The 18473-nt window shown below is 38.0% G+C and overlaps 1 protein-coding gene across 1 annotated transcript; it reads left to right on the top strand.

Annotated features, from left to right (window-relative positions):
* The first annotated feature begins 131 nt into the window (after window positions 1-131).
* Window positions 132-17615, top strand: LOC140236585 (uncharacterized). Its single transcript, XM_072316510.1, has 22 exons — window positions 132-250; window positions 1038-1231; window positions 1716-1887; window positions 2146-2245; window positions 2763-2886; window positions 4793-4891; window positions 5566-5701; window positions 6417-6517; window positions 7029-7286; window positions 7748-7828; window positions 8766-9161; window positions 9904-10041; window positions 10528-10704; window positions 11157-11300; window positions 12315-12466; window positions 12860-12932; window positions 13779-14051; window positions 14545-14653; window positions 15117-15353; window positions 16092-16185; window positions 16806-16943; window positions 17457-17615. The coding sequence occupies exons 1-22, from the start codon at window positions 132-134 to the stop codon at window positions 17613-17615; spliced, it is 3474 nt and encodes a 1157-aa protein (XP_072172611.1).
* Window positions 17616-18473: the final 858 nt, after the last annotated feature.

The raw sequence follows: 18473 nt of genomic DNA on the forward strand, positions 1-18473 counted from the left end.
TTTGCATGAACAATTGAGAGTTTTTAAAAACTTTGATCTTGTTGATTTTCATGATACCAGCTGAGCTTTACTACTTCAAAATTCCTGCATTGACTAATATCAAATTTCCTCTTGTAGCAAAGGGACAGAAGATGATATGGACTTCACTCAGCGGGATCTCACTGCAAGAGGACATCAAGCAAATTCCTTCACTCAGTGTGCAAGCAAAGCAAGACCTGGAGAGCTTTGAGGAAGAAACTGTTTGCATAAAGTAAGACTATCAAAATCTTTTCCCAAAAAAAAAAAAAAGAATCAGGGATGTTGAGTATGCAGAGAGTCTACATAAGAATGAAGTTTTTGCAGGAAGCTGGAGCAGTGTGTTACCATATTGATGCGGATATTAAGAATGTCCCTTGTAGTCACAGTAGAGTCGCTCAATGTCTGAATTTCTCCTTGAACTTGAAGTGAGTGTATTGGGTGATTGTTTGAATTGACATCGCTTGAGACCACCCTTCAAAGTCATAATGATTTTTTTTTTTTTTTTTAAGATGGACAATATACTTTCAAATTGTCCTGGACTTCTTTCCCCACTAGAGATTAGTCCTTGAGTGCACTCTTTGGGTGTCTGTGGGAGATGCTAATTATAGCAAAAATCAGCTCTTTCTGAAATGGGTTAATCTTGTGTCAAATGAACAAACTTTTGACAGCTGCTCATTGATCATGGTACACACAAGTTATCACAAAGCAAAGATTTTTTTTTTTGGGGGGGGGAGGGGGAGGGGAATAAGGTTCCCATTACTCGTGCAGATTCATATGTCAGTGAGATCAGCTTTCTTTCTTTACCGCAGGAAGCATGACAACATGCTTCCCTGTTGGTTTTGTGGGTCAACTGAATATGCAGTAATAAGTTGGACAAGTGGTTTACATCGGCACATTTTCTAAATTCTGAATGTAACATAACCATATTACTTTGCAGGGTGTAGCTCCACAAACCTTACAGTTTTTGACATCTCTGAACATTTGAATTTTTGTCATTATGCTTTTACTTTCTCTTCCAGATCCAATGTAAGTGAACAGGATAGAATCCGCAAAAATCTAGAACTGGATATTGTCCCCAGCTCAAACCCAGACTCTCCCCCTGTGGATTCTCAAACTTGTGAAAGCATCCAGTCTAGATTTGTGGACAAGATTACCGCTGCCACGACTGCTGTGGTACCGCCTCTTGATGAAGCTACTCCATTGCTCCTTGAAGGTTTGTAATTCAAACAACATATTAGTATATGTATCATTTTCAAAATGAATCTCATTTGTTCATAATTATGCAGCAAGAAATGCTTTTACCACAATACATCTATTTGTTTAAATGTCAATGGTAAAACAAAGCCACCTTTTGGGATTGTTTTAATCCATATCACAAGCTAGTTGTAGAATTTCTGTGGTAATGGATCTTGGCTTCTTAGTTTACACGCATGAGCCTTCTGCAGTCTGCAGTGTTCTCAGAAAATTTTGGTGCGGTTGATTTGCCTTGATTTTTCATATAACTGAGCATGTCGAAACTTTTAAATATGAAATTGATATATCAAATTAGTTTATAATTATTGTTGTCACTTTACCAAGTTTCGAACACACTCTTACATGTTGACTTAACTGAATCATTCCTCAGTCAGTAGACAGGTTTTGGAAAAAAAAAATAGAAAAGGGCAAAATGTCACCTTTGTTCTTTCTCTGTTTTCAAGATGATGTCACTGCTAGATTTCTGCTCGAGGATACTTTTGGCTCATCAGTGACGGCCAAGTCGGTTTCAAGCAAATCGTGTGAGGAACTCTGTAAACAACTCGGGAAGAAGACTGTTAAAGACCCATTTGCAGACCTTCCAGCTCAGTCTAAGCTTGAAGTACTCCAGCCAAGGTTTGGCCACTAAGACTTTTTTTCCTACTTCTTTTCTTTTTCAATCCAACTTCACAATGTCCTTTAGCATCAGTGTACACTGCTGTATGTTGTACACAGATAGAACAAGTTCCTCTGTTACCTACCCTATTAACATTGGGTTTAAATTCTTCTTATTTTGAAATGCATCAGTATCCTGTGGAACAAATATATGCATTGATATTAGTTGACAAACTATTGCCATATTCCTATACTCATCTATTTATTCACTCCATCCAGGGACACTGAAAATGCCATTACTTCTTTGGCATCATCAACTGAGGGGAAACATAAACTAGCGGTAGATCTACAAAACACTGGGACACAGATCAGGAACAAGGTAATATCATGCATTGTATTTATTTTAGATCGTAAAATACGTTAGCAGCCCTTCCCAGAGATTGAAAGGTTAAGATTTGTGTAGTTTTGCTTATGTGTCTATTCTGCAGAGATGCATGTGTTTTGAACAGATAACAGCTAATTATCACTGCAGTTGTTATGTACGTACCATAGAACCAGCATGGAAAAAAAGATAAATAATCAAGGACAAACAGAACTAGGAACAAACATCTACTGTGTCTGTAGAAAAAAAAAATAGAAATGGCAATAGCCCCTATTAGATCTGCAGTTTTAAAGATGGAAAGGTGGCAAGCAGGATGCATACAGTTCATATTGTGGATTAGCAGTCAATAGAAAGGCAGTCGGTTACTACAGTTGCTGCAGATGCTCCACACAAGTGCAAATGTAGTCTTACATTTGTTTTTTGTTTGAAACAAACAGCAAAGCAACGGTATGCATTTGTTCATGAAAGGAAAAAAAAATGTCGGGGCTCATTATTTCATCTGATTATGGTTTAGGAAATGATGTTGCCCGATGTGTTGACCACTACCAGCCTCACTGTTCAACTGCCAGTTATCAGTGGAATCATTTCCCATGAGGAAAAGTTGGAGGTCAAGACAAAATTTGATTGGTCAGAGACAGGTAAGAAAGTAATATTCATCACATAATATTAATAACAGCATTACATGAATGGAGTCTCTTCACACTCTTTACTGCCTTTAACCATAATTGTGTTGGAAACTCCGTGATTACGAGTATCAGGGTCATGGTATTGTGGTTACTGGTTGACAGATACACTGTCTACGTGTATATCAATTTCAGTCCTTGAAATTTTGCTTGTTCCTTAATGATATTATATAGCTATACATTTGAATATGAACTTTTGCGTGTGCTTCATGGTGCTTTGACAAAAAGAGGAATACCTCAGCTTTTTTTTTTAACATAAAATATGTTTGATCCAAATTTTGTTATGAAAGGAAATCATATAATCTTGATTGTCTAAAAAAATGTGATGTTAAGAGCAATGCGGAAGAACACTGTGAGAGTACTTTTCTCAAAATCCTGCCACTAAATGATAATCATGTCGTTATTGTTGAGTTGTAGTCTTAACCAGTGCTCATTATCAATTATTGTGAAGTTACTAGTATGGTATTAGATTAGTTTGTCCTGACCAGAAATCATTCTCATCTGATATGCCCCTGGGAATCGATCCTTGTTTAATATCCTGCAAATTAGATGTAATTGGCCTGCAGGGACCCCTCTGCACCATGATCCTTTTAATATCTGCATTTTTGGCCTAGTGCTCTTCTGCAAAAGTTACCATTCGATTTGCTTTAACTTGCTTCTTTCATTTGTCGGCACCATCAGGACCCCTCCGTCCTCTAAAGGATATCAGAGCTCCATCTGAAATTTTGCTTGTTCCTTAATGATATAATATATAGTTATACATTTGAATATGAACTTTTGCGTGTGCTTCATGGTGCTTTGACAAAAAGAAAAATACCTCAGCTTTTTTTTTTAAACACACAATATGTTTGATCCAAACTTTGTTATGAAAGGAAATCCTATAATCTTGATTGTCTAAAAAAATTATGTGATGTTAAAGGACAAGTACACCTTCATAGACATGTGGGTTGAGTGAATGCAGCAATATTAGTAGAACACATCAATGAGAGTTTGAGGAAAATCGGACAATCCGTTCAAAAGTTATGAATTTTTGAAGTTTCTACTCAGTCACGGCTGGATGAGAAGACTACTATGTCTTGTGATGTCATATGAGTACAACTATATAAAGAAAGTATAAAGAAAATTCAAGATATTCTCACTTTTCTCACATAATAAAAGAACACTCGACTTCTCTGTTTCAGAAGTCAGGGGGAATAATATTACCCCTAATATAAGTCAGTAACAAGTCGAGGAAATGTGCACTATATTCAAAAAGTCACGTTTTGTGAAATTCTCTTTTTATTTTCCTTATATCGTTGTACGCATGTGACATCATACACTGTAGTAGTCTTCTCCAGCAGTGATTGCACAGATGTTTTAAAAATTCATAATTTTTGAATGGATTGTCGGATTTTCTCCATACTTTCACTGATGTGTTCTACTAACATTGTTGCCTTCACTCAATCCACATGTATATGAAGGTGAACTTGTCCTTTAAGAGCAATGCGGAAGAACGCTGTGAGAATGCTTTTCTCAAAATCCTGCCACTAAGTAATAATCATGTCGTTATTGTTGAGTTGTAGTCTTAACCAGTGATCATTAATTGCTGTGTCAGTTTATCAATTATTGTTAAGTTACTGGTATGACATTAGATTAGTTTGTCCAGACCAGTTTATATCATTCTCATCTGATGCCCCTTGGAATTGATCCCTGTTTAGAAATTGGTCACTCACATCACTGCAGATGAGATATAGTAATTGACCTGCAGAGACCCTTCCAAACCATGATCCTCTTGTATCTGCATTTTTGGCCGAGTACTCTTCCGCAAAAGTTACCATTTGATTTGTGGCAACTTACTTCTTTTGTTTATCGGCACCATCAGGACCCCTCCGTCCTCTAAAGGATATCAGAGCTCCATCTGTTGAGACCTTGTCAAGTATCCCTACTTCAGGCCCTGATCATGTCACCCTGAACAATGATGGTGAGATAGCCCTTCACATCAAATGCTTTTCCCTGAAACTGTCAGTGAGATTATGTATATCAATGGTTGTTCATATCTAGAGTTTACTGGCTATATCATTGTCATCACCAAATGATAGACTGTTCTGTATCTTCTCTTACTTTCCCCCTCCTCCCCTCTCTTCTACTCTATCCCCCCCCCCACAATCTCTTGCTCTCAATCTCTCTTTCTCTCTTAGCATCTCTGTTTGTTTTACATCTTTTGTTAATCTTTCTGTTTGAACAGCTTCTACTGCCTCTGTATGGAGCATTTGAATTTTATAACAATTTTCATGGTGTCATAAATATCCACAGTGAGGATATGTTTCTCAATAAAATTAGAATTACTTGTGCAAAATTAATGAATATCATTGGAACTTAACACCTGACCATAAGAGATCACAATATCTTTTCAGAATGTAGTAGAGTATGCAAAATTTGTATCAATGCAAAATGCCTTGTTTGCAGCATTTAATGCTAATTAATTGACTAATCTACAAAATGCAAACTGCACTTAACTTCTGGATCATTAAATCTTCTTGCAGTACAAAACAATGTTACTCAGTTTCTTGTTTTCTTCCTAGAAAATAACAATATTTTCTTTTTCTCACACACTTTTATATCCACGATGATCATGACACAAAAATGTGGTTTCAGAGCAAACTACATCGGGGTATAACCCTTTCATCTCCCTTGAGAGTCCAACAACATCCACTGGTGGAACAGCAGGGACTGGAAACACTCATCAGCTGGAGCCACAGAGTAAACTACCTCTCACACCTACTGACTGCTTGTGAGTCTAGACCAATCACACTTATATTTATCCATAGAATAACTTAATCATATTATTAGAATGTATTTCCTTGAAGAATATGAAGGTTTGATATAATAATATTATTATTGCATATTTATAATCACATTTCTGTTACTCCATAATCTGTAAGCCATGCTGTAAAATTATGAAGGTTTGAACGTACAATATTACATATTTCTAATCACGCTTGGGTTATTCCATTGTCCATGTCATGCTGTCAAAAACACAAAGGTTTGAGCATAAAATATTGTGCATATTTCTAACCTCATTTAGATTACTCCATTGTCTAAATCATGCTGTTAAAAGAAATAGATAAATAAATAAATAGGTAAGTGACAAAAATTTGAGTTCAGAGCCCCTATATTTTTTGAGTGAACATGTCATTCATTTGTCTGATCTAGAAGTTATGTAATTCAGTGTGATGTAAGTCAGCAACTTTCCTTATTCAATAACCAATAAGACAGAAGTGAAGTTTATCTCCCCCCCCCCCCCAAAAAAAAAAAAAAAATGTCATGTTGTTGATCTACCCTGATTTGTGAGCTACTTGTTACACATAGTTATTTATAATCTGGCTGTCATTGTGTGACCATAACACTATGCAAGTAGGAATCATACTGTGGCCCAGTTGCTCATTGCTAAAACTCACCTGTGAACATCTTGCTGAGATGATATAGTACTGTTATCCTAATTGCAGTGACACCACAATAGTTTCACCAACAACGAAGAAAAGGACCGAGGAGCAGGTCTGGAAGTCAGAGCAGAGCCTTCATGACACAGTGGCACTGAGTCTTAAAGGTCAGTCAAGCAAGATGGCCATCACATACCCATATCAGAGCTGTCTATACCTAGTATGTTTGATGATAAAGTATGTGTTTGTTTTTTTCAAGAAAAGAAAGTATATTTTTTGAATGAAAGTAATTACTTTTTCCTGCAATGTGATTGTCAGTAAGTCCCAAGTTTTCATTTCTAAGACCAAAATATGATTAGAACTGAGAGCAGACTATTGAAGAACTGAGCTGAAAATACAATCACTTTTGCTTTATATGTTTAAAACATCATACAAATGGATTTTGGACATGCCACTGGGTGAGATTACATGTATAAGAATGAAAGCAAGAAATGTTGTCATTTGTACCTTCATAAAAGCAGATAAGGGGGTCATATTCTTGATGTATTATTTTGCAATTCCCGAAAATTTTTTTCTGCTGAATGAATATGGCCTTGTTGTTTTACTTTTTTTTATAGAATAGATCCATGTGTGCATGTAAACCATTGCATGACAATATGGTGTGATCTTGCTCAGCAGTTCCCGACAGTGGGATTACCGACATTTTCTCGGAGGCGACTTGTATTCCCGTGCCACGCTACACCGTGAACAAGGAGAAGGATGGCAATGATGCTGAGCTTGAATTACCATGGCAACCGCTGCAAATGCCCCCAGAGACGATGAAGCGGTATAACAGATCTGTGGAGAGTCTGGAGGGCGACAAAGGGCAGCTGCCTAATTTGGCGGTAGAATCATATGCCCGGGAGACACCAGTGCACTTTCTTGAAGTCTCCGTAGGTAGGCTGTCTAGCATTAATCCGACACATCCTTTTCCGCATGGTGATGTTTCAACATTCTGATTATTATAGAAAGTGCATGCAGTGGAAACAAATACTACAAAAGTTTGTACATTGAAATTGAGGTTCTTCAATACATGTTTTCACTAGTGTGAAATAAAGTTTATTTGCTTTTTTTTTAACCAAGTACTTTATGCTATTTCTCAATTGCAATTTAACATTTATTGCAAATTTAGTTTTTAGAATATGTTTTTGGCATCGAATCAGTTTACTATTTCAAGTCAATGAAAAGGATACATTTGCACTGCAAAGAGCAGTTACCCAGACTGAGCTTACAGTCACAATACTCAAATGTGGAGGGATGCAGTGTGGTAGATGAGAAAGACGTTGTTTGCAGATATCAAACTGTCAGTCACAAGTAGAAATAAGTTATTTTTGAAACAATATCTTAATTTTTGGCAGATGATGGTGCGGCCGATGCTCCTCTGGAACACATTGAAGTGTCTAGTGAAAAAGGACAAAACATGAAGCACACAAATTTAGGTTAGTGCGTATACTTCTTTTTGCATCTTTTTGCATGTTTTATTTGTAAATCATAATGATTTAATCTAACAAGTGATAGACTGAGTTTAACTTTTTTTTCCAGTTACACTTTACTAATGCATTGTATTTACTCTGTGTCAAATGCCATAGTATTATGGAGAAGTCTGGTACTCTCGTATCCATGTCAAAGAAATGAATTTGAAAGGAAAGAAGACAGGTGTTGTGTTCCATCTGTAAACTTCAGTAAATATTGTGCAGTGAAAAATATAAGCCTAGCAGTCTGGCGGCAAGCACTTTTTGCATATCGAGTTTATTCAACAGGTTTTAGCTTTTGTTTGTTTGTTGTTGTTGTTTTTTATTGTAAGTAGCCTTTCTGCAGTTGGAAGACATCATAGTGGCTGACACTGGCAGCAATTCTGTACAATTTTGCTTCCAATTTGACTTCAATTAAATAGTTTAGAGGGAGATTGATGTATGATTCCATTTTGTCCATTCATTCATTTGTTTATTTTTTTCCATTTCCAACAGAAACATACAGAGTAGATATTTTGTCAACATTGAATACATAAATCACATCACAATACATAATAAAAGATATTTTTTCTTTGGTATAACCCGTCTCTCTGTTTAGATTATGTTTGTTCTACATACTGTACAGAGTAAATAGTGAGTACCTTTTGGTATGGGCATTTTCATGAATTTTGCACTCAGCTGAACTGGCATGAAAATAACAACATGTGCATATTTGAGGGAGATATCAAAATATGTACAAATGTACTCCTTTTTTTTATGAATTTGTAATGAGCAGATGAGGCCTATGTGATGAGCCCAGTTTGATATACTCAATTTGCAAAAGTTTGCCCTTTTAAGAGAAAAGCCTTAATAAAGGCAGTGTTTCATCTTCATGGATAGTATTTATCCTGTTATACACCTATAGGATATTCACCTGATGAGGTCAGCGAGCAGAATATGCAGACTGTCCAAAGGAGTGATGAGAACCCCATCGATTCACACAAGTGTGGTCAGGAGCACAAAAATCCAGTCCAAATGATAGGTTCGGAGACATCTACCATTGAAATGCAAGATTCTGGACAACCTATCGCAGCATCGACCACATCAAGTGAATCATCCCAATCGGTAGTGGTAGTGAAGGATGATGCTGGAAGAGGTCGTCAGAGTAGAGAGACGGCCGCAGATCCCCTTGCTGACTTTCTGAAGCTCAGAAATAGATCGTCTGAGTTGGAATCAAGGGTGCCATCTCGTCCCCTGCAGCCTCCACAGCCACCAGCTCCTAAAGAGGCAACTACAGCTTCAACTCAAGCCATGACTGCAGGTTGCTAGTGTTTCATTTCTCCTTCTCTGTACAAACCAACCTGTCAATCAATAAAAGGAGACCCAGTTCTAACAAGGTCGCCGGGGCCGGCGATTTTACCTCATTATAACAGCTACACTGTAAATACTCCAGTAAAAAAAAAGGGATTTCCTCGCCTCTTTTAAAGTGGTACCACACTGTAAGTAAGCTTCTTATGAAAGGGCTTTCCTGTACTATAAAAGTGGAAATTTTCATGCATTTTGCTCAACCAGGCCTAAACTAGTGTGAAAATAAAAGCATGTGAATATTTTTGCTTGCCATATGTTCCAGTAGCTGCTGTCTTGATTCCACAGAATTAAAAACACGCGAAACTCTTCTAACCTGGCCGAGCACAAAAAAATTAATCACGCGAAAATATCCACTTTTACAGTTCTATGTTAACGTTCATGGGTGAAGGACCTGCATATTGCAGTATTCTAAAAGAGAATCTTTTTATTTTGTTTTTCTTTCCAAATGTCATATTTCCAGACCCTTCCATACTCTTGCCAAGTTTCATTTGATTTTTGCATTCAAGAATTCAGCTGAAGAAGGGCCTTTGATTTGTTGGAGACAAAAAACAAAGTGCACAATCACAGCACAAAAAAAAAAAAAAATGATGTGCTTATCTTATGGAGATGGCAACATACTATATGTATAATCGATCCAACCTGCAGTGCTAAAATTGATCACTCAGACATTATGTCATTTAACTTTCCATGGACAGGTAACAAGGAGGAGTTGGTGATGGAAAATCCAGACACTAAAGCAACAGTGGTAGTGCTTGACATACCACTGGAATCACCACCTGTGAAGCCAGAATACAAGAAAATTAAGAGTAGGCTTGTTGAAGTAGCTCTCACTGGTGAGTAATGATATCCATAATCCTTCAGATTATCGCTGTAAATGATAAAGAAAAAAATTAGAACGGTACATTATAGTTACCTACGAATATGATTCATACATATGAACATGCCTATGTCATTCGTGCATACCTACATTGTGCATACATACATGAATGCATACACACACGTTAACAATACATCTAAAATATACAAAAATGGTGCAGAAGTGATATAGTGAGCTATCTTCAATTCTTGTTTTCATGATGACAAAATATCTGCTTTGATACATTTTGTCACTGTGGGGAGTAAGTATGAACTGTATGGCATCTGTCTTTATAAACTTTACATGTGAAGTTTTCATCACACATCAACTTTCCATGGTTTGCTACCAAGTTCAGTCATTGTGTCATTTGAAGCTGTTGCATATTTTTTTGTTTGCTTTCACACCTGGTACTCAAAATTCATATAATCTGCTACTTATGTAATACAATTTCATTGATTGACAGCACCATTTCTTGAGATGGTCAGGATGCTGGAGGAAGCTGGTAACCCAGTGGTCAGTCATCTGCACAAGAAGGGGTCACTCTCTCCGTCCTACACATTCACGAACCTCACCATGGACATTACCCGCTTCCTTCTGGTTCAGCACAGCAAGCAACATGATGCAGCTAACCCAGAAACAAGTAAGACCTTTCTTTGCTCTTTCATGATGTATACAGTGGAACAAGGACATAAGTCCCTAGTTTTAATGGTCTTCTGACTCTAAATCTAAAGGTATCAGCTGCTAAATTTAGATTTTATATCTTTCATTTAGGAGCTAACATTCCTTCTGAGAGATATACTGATTTATCAAAAACTTGATGCATGACCCATATTTTTCTGCTGAACCATGAGATTATCTGATTTTTTTTTTTCTAGTGAGATTTCTTGCAGCTTGATTTTATTCTCTCTTTTTTTTCATCATTTTCTGTTTTCATCTTCATCACAGAGAAAAAGTGTCAAAATTTGACTCTGTATTCAAGATCTCAGATCTGTTATATCAAGAAATTATACATGGAAATCAATGCTCTGAAGATTATTTTAGGCATGCCCTGACTGTGAGTTTTGCTGATTTTGTGTGACTGCCCCTATCCAGAGGAAGAGTTCCAGGATAGCTACAAGCACTTGATTCTCCTGCACGGCTATGTGACTGCAGCAAATATGATCACCCACTGTGATGCTGTCACAGCCATCATGCACCTGGGCACAGTCAGTGAAACCTATCACAACATTCTGCAAGGTACGCATAGCAGAACAGTAACTATAGTTGTAGATTTGTCCATATAATAGAATCACTAACAATTAGGTTCACTTAATAGTTATCATGCTGTGTCATGTAGATTAATCTTCCATTTGTCTTTCTGTTGTTTAAAGGGGATGTTTTTCATTGCATCATGTTGCTAGATGCTAAATAAAGCTTGATGGGAGTTTCTAATGCAGTAGAGGGTCTAGGGTAATATTACCCCCTGGACAATTACCCCCTGGTACATTGTAGATTGTAGCAAGATATGCCATTTTCTAACCTGATTACTTTACACTTGCCCTTCACTGCTGAATTGACACACATTGCACAAACTTTGCTGTATTCTTTGCATGAGAGTGTAACAAACACAGCAGAGCACATATGAGTCTCAAAGAAAACTTGTGCCTGTACTAATCCCATGTAGTTGTGCTATTGCATTAACAATAATAATAAGGTCTTATTTACCCAGGGTAACCTCTTCAGTGTTGCCACTGCTCTACCAGAGGGCCCTGCCATTATTATTACCCCAGCGTTGCCAGGTACCCATTTATACACCTGGGTCGAGAGGGACATGGTGGGTAAAACATCTTGTCCAAGGACATAAGCGCTGGGCGGGACTCGAACTCGGGTCCTCCGATCAGGAGTCGGGAGTCTTATCCACTATGCCACAGCGCCCCTACATTGAGAAAAAGAATCCAAAATCATAATTGTCTGCTGTGATCTTGTATCAAAGACCCTGCATTGTTTCATAAGTATGATCTATGCTTCAGAGTGATGCCTACCTGCCATTATTCTGTATTGACGCATTGAGGACGGACTGATTTTGCTACAACAAGCATTTCCCAGAGACACCTGCCTGAGTATATTCGGGACTCGTCCTCAATCCATTGAGGACTTGTCCCAAGTACCAGTATACTCGAGCAGGTGTCTCATGGGTGATATGTGTTAAGCAGTATCAGTTCGTCCTCAATGGGTGAGTACCATAATAACTATTCTTTCATAACATCAAAGGTTGCATGGAGCAGTTGAGATGTGCTCTCTTCAAGAAGCAGTGCTTGCTGCCCAGGAATGAACTACACCCAAAGCTGCGTGAGCTGGCCAAGCTTACGGGAGAGTGGTTCCAAAAGAAACTCAAGAAAGAAGGCAGAGATCATGATCCAAAGGTTAGATAAGTTAACATATTGAGTGAAAAATATAATATATTGTATTCAAATTGTTGAATTTCCCTTGCATTTTAGATGATGCAGTCAGACCTTTTTTTTTTTTTCAAATCTCCTTTCACTTGCCAGCATTAAATGCAGGTATTATCCGCATTTGAAACAACCATTGAAGTTTGTATCTATTCAAGCTTTATACATACTTAATAGTTAACAACAATTTGTCTTGTGAATTATGGAATTCACTGTCAATATTATGCATACCACATGATACAGATGTAGAGTTCCGTCTGAACCTTGTTTGATCTCATTGTCATGTTCATACCAAGTAAGATGTGGTTTCATGTTTCCTGAACTGTGTAGCTGAGAAGAATTCCTTTGTGTTAAATTTCCATTCAGGTGCTTGTTATTGTTCGACGTGATAGTGGAAAGCTGGCTGAAAACATTTCCTCAGTGCTGTCATCAATCAAAGGTTTGACAACAGATATTATAAAGTTATAACATTATCGTTATTCATTTCAAGTGTAGCCGTTGTACTCATATACAAATGACAGTGAGTGGAACGCAATGGATTACCAGCAGGTCACAGAAAAATTCCTTTGTCACATGGCTTTCTACTCTGAGTGTGCCTTTAGGAACAATTACATCTAGCAGCTATCACTGCTGTGTTAATGCATAATAAAAGACAAACTCTGCAGTTGATTCAAAGATAGATAAAACCTTGCCACTCTTTGCTTCTTGTCAGTACTCTTATTATATTGGTGAATTCTTTTGCAAGGAAAGAGAAGGGCCATGATGGGACAGCCTATAGCTGAGTTTTTGATCAGCTGCATCTCAATAAAGCATTTTGCGGCTGCCATTACCTATTTTCTCTGCAGAAAACTGAATACTATAAGACGACAGCATTGATGTCAAATCAGCTGTTTGCGAGGATTTCCGGCATAGCTAAGATACCATTGGGCATAATTTTACTTTCATACCATTTTGTAATCCTTCATCACCTAGCGGTCCCAGTAGACATGCTTTCTTTTCTCACTTTGACATTTACTGTTTCCTCTGTTTAGGGCACCTCTTTTGGTGCCTGCCTACAGTTGTTCAAATGTGATTATACGCTATACTAATGATCTGATAGAATTGTGAATAATCAAATCTTTATTATGAAACAAAACATACTTCATCCCTCATTGATCATTTATGTTTGAATAATTTGATTACCCCCGTTTTATGACTATCCTTTTTTCCTTTGTGTATGAATGCATTTGACTCTTGTGTGTGTGTTGGGGGGGGGGGTTGATGCTCATCTGTGGAATACCATTAGGTATGTCTTCGTGTGTCCTGGAGTCTTCACCTACGACATACACGGCGATCAGCAACATGCTGGAGAAGCACAATGCCCTCGTAGCCACCCCGTCCCAGATAGACGAGAGCTTTCCTTGGGCCCAGTTTGGCCTGGTAGTGGAGTACGAGGCCTCCCCCAAGTCCCCCTGGAAGGACCTATGTCTGCGTCAGAGGATCCGCCACATCGAGCTGAGGTGTGTGGTGGACGTGGCAGTTGCTCCTGCGTCTGGGTGCTATGACAGCGGAGGTACAGGTAAGACTGCTGAAAAGGATGGGCATATCAAAAGATTCCATGCTCCCTCTGATTTGCCATTTATATATTGTTGCTGGAATTGTTTTTGTTCTGATCGCTATTTTTCTTTCTGTCCCGTTTGGAAATCATTAAATCCTAATTAAAATCAGTGATCAGAGAGTCTTTTGCAGAATCAAGACATTGGTACATATAACAAGCAAAAATATTCCCATTCTTTTATTTTCACAATAGTTTCTGGTCGCGTGAAATGTGTGAAAATTTACACTCTGCAAAAATATCCACTTTTACAGTAAGTCAATATCTAAAGTAGATATGTGTAGATTGTCAATCTTCAACAGCATTAGGCATAGGCAGGCGTATACTAAATTGGACATATGTGAACCTGTACTCTGTAGCAGTCTTTTACCCTTTTTCATACGTGCTGATTGTGATGATTTTTATCTGTATATGGAAATAGTAAATCTTTTTATGTTTTTTATTGTTACATGACCAGATCTGAAAAAGTCGACTGATGATAGAGGAAGGAAGGTAGATCCTCTTAAACTTGTGGGATCTGAGAAGATCACACACTCTACTACACTCCTTCAGCTACTGGAAACAAGGTAAGATAGCAAAGGATTCAATATTATTCCTGATATTTTCTGTCAGCAGAGGGCTTTCAAAATGTTAGTTTTTGATTGACATTTTGAATGTCATGAAAGGTGAATTTAGGGCATAATCTCATCAATATTTTACACTTATCATGGGTAAAAACATTGACTGTGCTGTTTCTGCGACAAGGCGTAATCCATCAGCATTTTGTATAAAGAGATATTTATGAGCTTGTTACCAAAATTATATCACCATGTCCATGCTTTTCAGCTGCACTGCTGTAGTGATAGATAATGATAGATTAATGTCTGTTGATCGAGTCCAAGTTTCATGCATCTTTCAGTTTTGTTGGTGTACATGCTGCGACATACATCAATTCATAGACAACATCAATAATGTATGTTTTATCCATTTAGATCACAACCACTGCTTTCGAAGCAACCACTAAAGATATATCTTTCTTTCAATCCTTAGACATAATGTCCTGATAGTGGAACGGTCTGGTGCCTACGGTCAGTCTTCCTCCAGCCTTCCCTCCAAGCTGCCCAGAGCTGACCTCATCATTGATGAGAGGACCGGTGTCATCCTCCAGGAGATGGAGATGCTGCAGGAGGATGGATCAGTGGAGCCACTGGTACGCACCATCACTCTCCTCTCCCAGCAGTTCTGTGTCCTTTGGATCATCCTGGAGGGGAGCAGTGGTGCCAATAGGTTAGTATAGTGGTTGGTGGGTTGGTGGGTTGGTGGGTTGGTTGGTTGGTTGGTTGGTTGGTTGGTTGGTTGGTTGGTTGGTTGGTTGGTTGGTTGGTTGGTTGGTTGGTTGGTTGGTTGGTTGGTTGGTTGGTTGGTTGGTTGGTTGGTTGGTTGGTTGGTTGGTTGGTTGGTTGGTTGGTTGGTTGGTTGGTTGGTTGGTTGGTTGGTTGGTTGGTTGGTTGGTTGTTTGGTTGGTTGGTTGGTTGGTGGTTGGTCGGTTGTTTGGCTGGTTGAGTTGGTTGGTGGTTTGGTTGGTTGGATGGTCGGTGGGTTTGTTGGTTGGTCTACCAGTTGATCGGTGAGTGGTTGATGGTCGTGGCTCTCAGTTGGATGGTCGATTTGTTGGTCTGTTTATTGATAAAATTAGATAGATTGTTGTTCAGTTAGTTTGGTGGTTGATTGATTGTTTTGTTGTTTGGTTAGTATTCTGTAAGGTTGAAAACAAAAGAATAGATTTGGAAAAGACTCTTGACAGACCCCGTGTTACACAAGCACTTCTACTGACATGTCATGTAGGAATTTTCCTAACATGAAGAACCATTTCTATCATTATTGTCATTCTTTCATACATTGCGAACAACTTGAGCATGATAGAATCTTGTGTCTCATCATCATAGAGATTAAGAGTATGTGCAATAATCTATTTTGACCAATGTTCCTCCTTTAGTCCATATTTCATATTATTCACTGCCACAGATATTCCCTGGGAGGGAAGGTGGTTGCTAACACTACCAAGCTACATGCTGCACTGTCACACCTCTCTTCCAAATCAAACGACTTTGAAGTGAAAGTGAGTAACTATCTTTGCCACAATTAATGTGTGACTGGTGTCTGTGGAAAATGCATGTCATGCAGTTAAGACACTTGTGACCATGCATCACAAAACTCACAAAAGTCATTTTATAAACTGTGACCCAAACTCATCTTGTGTATTAAGACCTTGTTAGTTGATATGATGGAAGGTCACATACCGTATAGGTCACTACATTTTCTTTTGTTGCTACAATTACAAACATTTGTCAAGTGCATGAGTAGGATTAATATATTTATTTGTACAGCATTGACTTGAATGTGTTCAGTGCTGGTGAGAGCCGCTGATCCAGTCTGCCATCAAATCCTCAAGCCAGTGTTTCAGCTTCAGATCATGAAGGAAAACATACAAACGATTTGTAGAAAGGCTCTAAAGACAAATACCTGAAATACCTATGGATGAACTAACTTCATGCGATAGCTTGTTTGTAGGGTTACATATTATGCATGAAGTGTATGTAATGGCAATACTGCGGAGGATGAATATAGATAGACTGGAAAAAGTATGACTAATTTGACTTCAAAATTAGGTTTCAGTATACATTTTCCACAGTGTGTCATCTTAACTCATCTCATAACTTGCTTGTGATTTCCGTGAAGGTGATGTATTCTGGGAACAGTGATCAGACTGCTGCTGCCATTGAGTCTATCTGTACCTTCAGCCAGCATACTGCTACACCTGTTTGGAGTCTGGAAGACTGGCAAGGAAGGCCGTGGCTAGTGGACCGTCTTACCAGGGTAAGTAAAAGCTCAATAGCGGGTGCAAGTTTAGTAGCTTATACCAGCTTGTAAACTAAAGTGTATCACATCTGAAGTTGAGAAGTAGAAGGTTAATGTCAGCAGCTTTTCAGACCCTTTTTATTTTTCACTTGACAGTGCATTTAAAAAAAAAAAGAAAAGTGTGTTATTAGAATGTGGTTTGTTATCGTTAATGACTTGGGAATTTTATTTAATTACATGCGATTGTTATAAAGGGAATATCGAAGTTTTTTATTTTTTGTAGATGGGGAATGTTGCGATCTTAACTCATTGAATGCTGGGACCTTGTGGATTCTATGTACAGTCTACAGAGGTTTAAAAATCTCATGGGGAGGGGATTGAAATGACATTGTGATTAAGCCAGACGTATGACAATTACGGACAATTGAATGCAGCATGTTTTAGGAAATCATCATGTTATAATCATGAAAACATCTTAATCATTCATCATGCTTTGCACCTTTGTCCATTTTCTGGCTCCCTGGCACATAGCATGAAGAGTTCTTGGTCCGGTTCCCCTGCCTGAACTCGATGAGTGCCCAGATCATGCTGACGGCCGCTCCACTCACATCTCTACTCACAGCCTCTCTCAAAAACCTTGTGCAGCTGTGCCCCTGGATTCCAAGGAAAATGCTTGAGGTGAGATTATGATGTCACACCAGCATTACAATCCAGACTAGAAGACATTTTATGCTATGCTTATTGTATACAATATAAATATAAACTTTATCAGAACTTGCATAATCTATGCAACAAATACTACACATTTGTGATCTAATGGTTTTGTGTTTGTGCCACAAACTTTCAGAAACCTTGATATAATGGTGGTGTATCACCGGCAAGTACAGTAAGCAGATTTTTTGGAAAAAGAAAAAAACATATTACAGCAGAGGTCAGAAACACAGTATGTAATCTTATTTCCTTGCAATGGCTGGTGCAAGTCTGACTCTACTTTGTCATGCATATTTGAATGTAATAAAATGATGCCAGTGCCATTTCCTGATGCAATGCTTTCATTTAAACTTAAACATTGTAATTCTATCATATACCTGATAATGTGAGCAATTTAGTACTTCATTTAATTTTTTTTTGCAGTACAGTGCACTCCCGTTATAACGAACACGGTTATAACGAAATTCCGGTTATAACGAAGTAAAAATTTGGGCTGCAATGTCATCCACTCTATGTATTTCTATTGTTTATTTGTTCGCTTATAACGAAATTCTGATATAACGAAAGAAAACTGCCGGTCCCGAGGACTTCGTTATAACGGGAGTCCACTGTAATGATTTTTTATAGGTCAATTGTCTAATACTGGAGATTTTGCCAATCCTGAATGCAAACAGAGGGCAAGACCTTGTCGCAAAAGTGCTGTAAGATCACTATTTGATTAACTGTAAGAAATGGCATTTCATGTAATTTACATTTCATTTATTTTCATCAAAGCGTAGATCTCAACAGCGCTTGTGGTGCATTTTTCTTTAATTTCAAGGCAACATTTGGGGGAAG

The sequence above is a fragment of the Diadema setosum genome, chromosome 13 (assembly GCF_964275005.1).
Source record: "Diadema setosum chromosome 13, eeDiaSeto1, whole genome shotgun sequence".
NCBI classification, from domain to species: domain Eukaryota; kingdom Metazoa; phylum Echinodermata; class Echinoidea; order Diadematoida; family Diadematidae; genus Diadema; species Diadema setosum.

Coding starts and splice junctions, on each gene's coding strand:
- LOC140236585 (XM_072316510.1), top strand. CDS start 132: ATGATATGGACTTCACTCAGCGGGATCTCACTGCAAGAGGACATCAAG. Junction 7,287..7,747: donor CTTTCTTGAAGTCTCCGTAG/GTAGGCTGTCTA, acceptor AATTTTTGGCAG/ATGATGGTGCGGCCGATGCT. Junction 14,654..15,116: donor CTTCAGCTACTGGAAACAAG/GTAAGATAGCAA, acceptor TTCAATCCTTAG/ACATAATGTCCTGATAGTGG.